This window comes from Phoenix dactylifera, unplaced genomic scaffold (assembly GCF_009389715.1).
Source record: "Phoenix dactylifera cultivar Barhee BC4 unplaced genomic scaffold, palm_55x_up_171113_PBpolish2nd_filt_p 000178F, whole genome shotgun sequence".
Taxonomy (NCBI): domain Eukaryota; kingdom Viridiplantae; phylum Streptophyta; class Magnoliopsida; order Arecales; family Arecaceae; genus Phoenix; species Phoenix dactylifera.
In genome coordinates this window covers 727,499-736,416 of record NW_024067711.1, presented here as the reverse complement: position 1 = coordinate 736,416, position 8,918 = coordinate 727,499, and the positions used below count along the sequence as shown (strand labels likewise).

General features: G+C 38.8%; 1 protein-coding gene across 1 annotated transcript; it reads left to right on the top strand.

The window, feature by feature from the left end:
* Positions 1-220: 220 nt before the first annotated feature.
* On the top strand, positions 221-7,216 carry LOC103698689 (5-methyltetrahydropteroyltriglutamate--homocysteine methyltransferase 1). The gene is made up of 14 exons (XM_008780731.4): positions 221-337; positions 2,501-2,853; positions 2,969-3,056; positions 3,773-3,900; positions 3,983-4,174; positions 4,258-4,460; positions 4,542-4,705; positions 4,934-5,014; positions 5,100-5,266; positions 5,365-5,470; positions 5,712-5,962; positions 6,069-6,141; positions 6,233-6,361; positions 6,500-7,216. The coding sequence occupies exons 2-14, from the start codon at positions 2,504-2,506 to the stop codon at positions 6,866-6,868; spliced, it is 2,301 nt and encodes a 766-aa protein (XP_008778953.1). The 5' UTR covers positions 221-337; positions 2,501-2,503; the 3' UTR covers positions 6,869-7,216.
* The last annotated feature ends 1,702 nt before the right edge of the window (positions 7,217-8,918 follow it).

Genomic DNA, 8,918 nt, shown 5'->3' with positions numbered 1-8,918 from the left:
ATTTAACTACTAATATATATATATATATAAATGTTTGACAAAAGGACAAACAATGATAGCCCACCATCCCCACCCTCCCACCAACCCCCGTTCACCTACTGCCATGATGTGTGGCGCTGGCATACCCTTTTGTTTCGACGGTTCTAGCCCTCAAATTTAAAATTCAAATAATATTAGTGAAAAATAACTAATTAGAATAGAGGCCCCCCCACCCACCTCGTCCGTGTCTATAAATAGTCCCACCTCCGCTTTTCTTCTTCGCGCCGTCTTCACCTCCTTCCACTCTCTCTGCACGCCCCTCTCTCCTCTTCGGGACCGCTTCGTTCGCTGCGAGGGGGTAAGGTCTCCCAACTCTGCTATTCTGTCCTTCCCTTCGCTCTTTCCAGATCTTATGAAGTATATACCCCTCTTTCGCCTGCGTTTTTCTTCTGCCCTTTTATCGTGATAGATCCTATCTAGGGATTTCCGCTTTATTTTTTGTTTGTCCTACTTCGAAACTTAATCAACTTCGCAGTGCTACTGAGGTACTCATTTGGATCCTGTTCTGTGATTGTTTTGGTGCAATTTGGTCTTACTTGTCCTGGGTCAGGTTTCAAATATTTATAGTGCTGATTGGTTCTAGATCTACAACAACGGTAGGGATAGAGTTATGGATCTAGTTCTGCATCTATGTTCACTAGCAGATCAGATCTGGAATCGTTTTTGTCTTTTAAAGTCTAGCTCCACCTGTTAGATTGGATTCATTGAAAATCTGGGGCTTTGATTCTTGATAGTTATTGGGGATCAGATCTGGTATGCTCGCAGCACATAAATCGGAAATCGGGTGATTCAAGCTATAGATCTGTCCTTGCGGTTTGCTCTTCCCATCGTTGGATTTATCTCTTCGATCGCTTGTGTTTCCTTTGTCAGTTAAATAAACTTTGTTTTCCAAGTATTTCTACATTTTTTATCGCAAAAAACGTTTTCTAGGTAACTGGATATGGTCATTATTTTTTTATTAGGAATCTTCTTTGATTCATGCTCTACTCTTTTGAGTTATTTCCAAATGTTTGTAATTCTTTTATTTATTTATTTTGGTTTGATATGCCGTTGTTCTTATATGTTGTTTAAGGCCAATAAAAGTTTTTATTAAGGTCTGGTTCGGCATTATCGTAAGTAATAGTGTCTTTGTCTGGAGAGCTTTCGGCCATAGAGCTTTTAACTTTAACATCAATTTGGTACTTTTAGTATCATGAAATATTAACAAAGGACATTGTTAGTATTTTCAATTGTCTAACTGTTTGTACTTCAAAAACTCTTAATTTATAAATTATTTATTTTGATATTTTAATCTAAATAATATAATAAATAATAATTTTTATATTTATTATAAAATATAGTAACATTTTTATTGTATTATTAAAGTATTATAATAATATCATTATAATATATTAATATGATATTATTACTTTAATATAACATTATAATAATATTATATTATAATGTTATTATAAAATAATACTATATTATTATATTATTATATTATAACTATTGTAATATAATAAATCATGATAATATAATATAACAATATTATTATATTGTATTATATTGTATTGTGTTGTATTTCATTAGAAAAATTATTCTTATAATGTATTGTTCATTTATAAATTATTTTTATATTTCAGTCTAAATAATGTAATCATATCTAAACAAGCAGGAGGGAGTAGACTCTCACCATATTAAGGTTTAACTCAAAATCTTGAATTATATGATTATGGTATTAAAGATAGTAACTTAAATGATCATGGAAAAAAGTATGTTAAGTTATTTTTTTAAAGAAATATTGCTGGGACTCGCATTTAGGTATCTTGAATGAGTTTTTGTCAAAAACATATCTTACCGACACTTCTAAAGTAGAAGTTTTTTCCAAAAGCTCCAATTGAGATTTTCTCTAGTTGACTCTTTTTAGTTTTTTGACAAGCTAGATTGTTGTTTCAAAAATTTTACTGAATACCTCAAAAACATCCAAAGAGTTTTTGGCTCTCCAAGAAGTGCTTTTTGGACCTCCAAAAGCAATGCCAAATAGGGTTTAAATGGTGCCCTATCAATATTTTCTTCCCCAACCAATGTACTAACCTTTTCGTCATTAACAAGCTGTATTCTGGTAGCATCCCTGTCACTTTACTTGCCCCTAGGATGGAAAACAAGTACCTGCTAACACTCCTGACAAAATTTTCTGAAGGAAACTAATCATATACGTAATTCTCAAATGTTCTGATTTAACTATTATTTCTCTGATTTTTCATAAGTAAATATGATGGAGCATATAGGATATAATTATATGGGCTTTTAGGTGATTAAAAGGATTCCTGAAGTTAAAGATTTAAATGGAGAAGGAATGCTGCTAGGTGTTATTAAATCTTCATACTGTATAAGATGATGTGTTGTTTAACTCTGTTGGAGGAATTTAAATTTGCTTTTCATGGCGTAATACAATGTTTTGTTCTATCTGCATGATCAGAAGATGGCGTCACACATTGTTGGGTATCCTCGCATGGGGCCGAAAAGAGAGCTCAAGTTTGCTCTGGAATCATTCTGGGATGGGAAGAGCAGTGCCGAGGATTTGCAGAAGGTTGCCACAGATCTCAGGCGTTCCATTTGGAAGCAAATGGCTGACGCTGGGATCAAATACATTCCTAGCAACACTTTTTCTTATTATGATCAAGTGCTCGATACCACGGCTATGCTTGGGGCAGTTCCCGACAGGTATGGTTGGACTGGTGGAGAGATTGGGTTTGACACCTACTTCTCTATGGCCAGAGGAAATGCCTCTGTACCTGCTATGGAGATGACCAAGTGGTTTGACACCAACTAGTAAGACATCTGTCCCATCTTGAATCCTGAAATACCAAATTTGGTAGTATGATTGCTTCATGTAAGTTTATTTGTTTGTTTGTTGACATGTTTTCCTTTTTCTCCCTTGATCTAGCCATTTTATTGTACCCGAACTGGGTCCAAGCACAAAGTTCTCCTACGCTTCTCACAAGGCTGTTTCTGAGTACAAGGAAGCAAATGCGGTATGGATCTAGATCAGTATATTTGCTTAATCCTATGTTGATTACTCGTGCATTTGTCAGTCTGTTTGCTTGAACTTTGTCTCTTTGTTTTGGCACTAAATCATCTTTGACTTGTTTCATCATGTTTTTGTTCGTCACTGTCTAACATTTCATTATCTGTTAGTTGTTTTGGTGCAAGGTGTCTTAGTGTTTAAGATAATACTTCTGTAGGGAACAGATGCTTTCAATGTTTACCCAAGGGTACTTTGAGGAGATCTGTAGCCATTTCAACTACTCAGTGTTTCCGGAAACACTTAGATAATTTATCACATTGAAACAATGTATTAAGATGTACATGTAGAAACGGGGGCATGATGTGATGAATGTTGATCTCCATGGGTAGCCTGGCCTACCAAGTCCAGTTAGTCATGCTTTCAGTGTAATCAGCTAATCTAACTTTTATGAACCGTACTTTTGTTAGGTTTGATCAGATGCCTAAAAATGATATTTCATGACTTGATTACTGATGTATAAAACATTCAATTATCTCACACAAAATATTCTATGTATTTGGGGTAAAGTTTTACATTTTTAGGCGTGATACATTTTGTTCTATGATGTGATATAGATTTGGCTTCCTGATGTTTTCCTGTTTGTTTTGTGGTGCTGCCATGTTGAATGGCCTATTTTACTTATCAAATCTTCACTGCTCGTTTAATTTTTCTTTGCTGGTGCAGCTTGGAGTTGACACAGTTCCAGTGCTTATTGGACCTGTCACATACTTGTTAATGTCAAAACCTGCTAAAGGTGTAGAGAAGTCATTTTCTCTTCTCTCACTTCTGGGAAATGTTCTGCCCATCTACAAGTATGGATCCAAGACAGCTTCTAGGCCATTTCTGGCTTCTTTCATTCTCTGGCCTTCTTTACTTACCTGTATTTGTATACAGGGAAGTTATTGCTGAGTTGAAGGCAGCTGGTGCTTCTTGGATTCAGTTTGACGAGCCCACTCTTGCGATGGATCTAGATTCTCACCAATTGCAAGCATTTTCTGATGCCTACTCTGAACTAGAATCATCATTCTCTGGTTTGAGTGTGCTAATTGAGACCTATTTTGCTGATGTTCCTGCAGAGGCATACAAGTTAGTTGATTCTTACTTGGTTACCTGTACCTTATTCTGTTTTTTTGGGTAAATGATTTATTAATATTTTTTGATTATTTCAGGACGATCACTGCATTGAAAGGCATCTCAGGTTTTGGATTTGATCTTGTGCGTGGAACCAAGACACTTGACTTAATCAAAAGTTCTGGCTTCCCTGCTGGAAAATTTCTTTTTGCTGGAGTTGTGGATGGGAGAAACATTTGGGCCAATGATCTTGCTGCCTCTCTCAGCACTCTTCAGGTTCTTGAGGCTGTTGTAGGCAAAGGTATTAATATGGACATGCATTTTCTCCCTTGTTTATCTAGAAGTTTGAGGCATTATGGGAATGGTTGTTGTTTGTTCACAGATAAGCTTGTGGTCTCTACTTCTTGCTCACTCTTGCACACTGCTGTTGATCTTGTAAATGAGACAAAATTGGATAGTGAAATTAAATCGTGGTTGGCTTTTGCTGCCCAAAAGGTGGTTGAAGTGAATGCACTTGCCACAGCATTGGCTGGGCAGAAGGATGAGGTACAACCTCTCATAATCATCAGATCATGCCTGTTGCTAGTCTTGTCATCCCAGCAAATATAAGTTTTGGTTCTATCCTCAGAACAAGTTGTACAAGCATTCTTTTCAATAAAATTGCAATGCACATACCTCGCTTTTAAACTAGTTATTTATAGATGTCATTTTGATCTGTTGGGCAGTTTTAAGTTCCATGTTATAGCCTCTTACTGTTTGTTTCACTATGTACAGGCTTTCTTCTCAGCAAATGCTGCTGCTCAGGCTTCAAGGAAGTCATCTCCTAGAGTGACAAATGAAGAAGTTCAGAAGGCTGTAAGTAGATACAATTTGGTGGCTTATTTCTAATCCTCAGAGAAAGGTGCTTATATTACCAATTTGACATTATTATTGTGCTCAGGCTGCTGCTTTGAAGGGCTCTGACCATCGCCGAGCCACAAATGTTAGTGCCAGATTAGATGCACAGCAGAAGAAGCTGAACCTACCAATCCTTCCGACCACCACCATTGGTTCATTCCCTCAGACCATGGATCTCCGAAGAGTTCGACGTGAATACAAGGCAAATAAGTGGGTGTTCTCTAATAATGTCTTGTCACTTTATTTGATATTTACTTCCTTACTTTGTCAGTAAATTCCCTTAATTTTTTACTTTATTTTTTTTGTAGAATCTCTGGAGAGGACTATGTCAAAACTATCAGAGAGGAAATTAACAAAGTTGTCAAGCTTCAAGAAGAACTTGACATTGATGTCCTGGTCCATGGAGAGCCGGAGGTGAGCATTTTTGCCTCTACTCCATAATTGTTATAAAGATATGCTGTGCTCAATTTTAAATCTTACAGTCTGGAAAGAACTCCAGCATGTGAGAAAAGTGGTGTCAAAAATGGGAAGTTGGTTTCTAGAACATAGTATATTATTTCAACATCTTCATATATTTTTTCATAACTGTTTTATTTGTAGTTTCTGAAAGAACTCATTTCATCAATGCTAAGGACGATTGTAAATGTTTCCACAGAGAAATGATATGGTTGAATACTTTGGGGAGCAACTCTCAGGCTTTGCATTCACGGTTAATGGCTGGGTGCAATCTTATGGGTCACGTTGTGTTAAGCCACCCATTATCTATGGTGATGTGAGCCGTCCCAAGCCCATGACTGTTTTCTGGTCAACAATGGCGCAGAGCATGACGGCTCGGCCAATGAAGGGAATGTTGACAGGTCCTGTCACAATCCTTAACTGGTCCTTTGTCAGGAATGACCAGCCAAGGTAAGCCCAATTGCCTAAATGTTCGTCTTGGAGTTTTTAGCTCTGTAAAGATTTTCTTGTAGCCTCTCATATTTGAATTATAACTTGATACATGCTTTGCTACCAGATATGAGACCTGCTATCAGATTGCTCTTGCTATCAAGAAAGAAGTTGAAGATTTGGAAGCTTCTGGTATTCAGGTCAGTCTTCAATTCTTGTCTAAATATTTTATTATATGCAGTTATTCATTTCCTTAAAATCCCTGAGCTGTTGCTTTGCTGTTGCGTGTAGGTTATTCAAATTGATGAAGCAGCTCTCCGGGAAGGCTTGCCTCTACGCAAGTCCGAGCAGGCTTTCTATCTGGATTGGGCTGTCCACTCCTTCAGGATCACTAACTGTGGTGTCAAGGACACTACTCAGGTTCTTTCTCATCTTCAAATTCTTCTAATGCTCTTTGAAACAACCTAGAGATTTAGTTCTGAATCTGTAATCATGGGTTAAATTCTGCAGCTAGAATATTTGTTATTCAATAGCTTGATGCCTGTACTGCTCTTGCAGATTCACACCCACATGTGCTACTCTAACTTCAACGACATTATCCACTCAATCATTGACATGGATGCTGATGTAATTACCATTGAGAACTCCCGTTCAGATGAGAAACTCCTGTCTGTGTTCCGCGAGGGAGTGAAATATGGTGCTGGTATTGGCCCCGGGGTGTATGACATCCACTCTCCAAGAATCCCATCCGCGGAGGAGATTGCTGATCGCATCAACAAGATGCTTGCTGTGCTTGAGACCAACATTCTGTGGGTTAACCCTGACTGTGGGCTGAAGACCCGTAAGTATGCTGAGGTCAAGCCTGCACTCACCAACATGGTTGCTGCTGCTAAGGTCCTTCGCACCCAGCTGGCCAGTGCCAAGTAATTCTTGAACCGCCCACATAATTTCCAAAATGATTTACGGTTAAGGAAGAGTTCTCCACTCATCCCTAATAATATTGGTCTGCATTATGCCGGGCATTTGGCTAGAAAACTATTAGGTTTCTTTGATATGGACATTTTCATTTGTTTCTTCTCCCTTCAAGGTTATTGGGACAGTTTTCTGTCAGTGTGTACCACGATTAGTTTGAAAGCCAAAAAAAAAGAAAAAATGCTGTTAGTTGGCTTTTGATTGGTCCCCTTGTTTTCTATACTCAAAAATAAGGATCCCTACAAGCAATATTGAACATTTATGGATTTTTTTAATTGTAATATTATCTGATGGCAGTTGAAATTGGGATTGCTAAAGATAACCGATTTTTAGATAGGTCTTTGATTCATCAGCCATTATGAATTACTTGTGGAACGGAATGGAGACATGGGAAAAAACAGTTTACTATCAAAATGTCAAGTAGAATACTGTCTAATAATCTGATTCACATACCTTAGTTCTCTCCAATTTGGTGCTCCCTTTTTCCTCAGTAGTGGTCGATATTGATGTGCCTTGGAACTGACCAAACCTCATATGAAAGGTTGGTCAAGCTCGCCATGTGGCAAACCTAAAAGTATGTAGGTGGCTTATCAAATTTTACAATCTCATAGTTGACAACACAACGGCTGTGATCTTGGGTGGTTTCTAAAATTGCACTAGCGATATGGGGTATGATATGCGTGCCTAATTCTCGAAGTGTGTGGAGGTTTGCCAATCACAACTGATCCACGTGTCTAAATTTTTGGGATAGATGCTAGCCTTCACTTATATAGTGATACTCACCTATTGAGTACCTTCTGTTTCTCTGATTTAGGTATTGGAGGGTTTTCCATCGGATACACTCTAGCAAGAAGATTTTGTCGTCTTTATTTCTTCAAGTCAAAGCTTAGTCGCAAAACTGGACCTTGGATGCAACCATCAATTCCAAAGCGGCCTCGAATGGACTGCGACTTCGTACAATACGAGCATCTCATTGCCAAGCTTTTCAGCATCTCCTCTGCTTGAAGGCTGGGTCAAGCAAGTCCTCAATGGCAATAGATTGGCGCTAGAGGAAGGGCTTCGGTGATCCCATTATAGGAGGTCTATTCTTCAAAAAGTAAATATATTGTTACTATAAAGTCTTAAAAGGCATAGCTCACACCTTCTAACACTTAGCCAAACACACTAGAGGAGTCTGATGGGAATTTGCAGAGCTTGCAAAAAGCTCCATCCTCGCTGAAACTGTAGGCAGCACCAGCGGTAACTCTTGAACAATTCTAACTGCGCATATAGTAGGTTTAGACACTAACTATTGCTATCCAAAATCTGCAGCAGTTAGCCGCCAATCAGCAGTAGCAGTAGTAAGTTCGCGAGCCGAGCCGCCATGATATCCCGATGCAGCACGGCATCACTCCCCTCCTCGAAGTGGGAGGCATGCTTTGCAGAGTTAGCATGCCCATCCTCACAATCCCGACAAGGCTGCGCATAGCCATCATTTTCGTTCACAGATTCCAATGCAGGAAACTCAACATCGATCCTCTGATCCCCACTCTTGGGAGGAGTCAGCATCTACTCACTCTTCTCCTCGCTGATCTAAGAGGACCTCTAGGAAGGAGGCAGACCTTGACACAAGTTTGAGGAGATGGACCGACGCCTCGAGGCCCTGAGACAACACTAGGCTAAGCAAGGGAGGGATGTGGAGTTTACCACCGAGCCCCCATTATCGGAAATAATAATGGAAGAACCTATTCCTTCTCACTTCAAGATGCCACAGCTGGAGACTTATGATGGTACTATAACCCACTGGACCACTTAGAGAGTTTTAAAGCTCTCATGATACTCCAAAAAGCCACCTATGCAGTACTTTGTAGAGCCTTCCCTACTACATTGCAGAAGATGGCTGGATTATGGTGCATCGAGCTACAATCGAGCTCCATTAACTCATTCGATCAGTTCGGCAAAATATTCGCTGCCCACTTCATCAATAGCAGAAGGCAAAGAAAGGTTTCTGACATCCTCTTTGCTA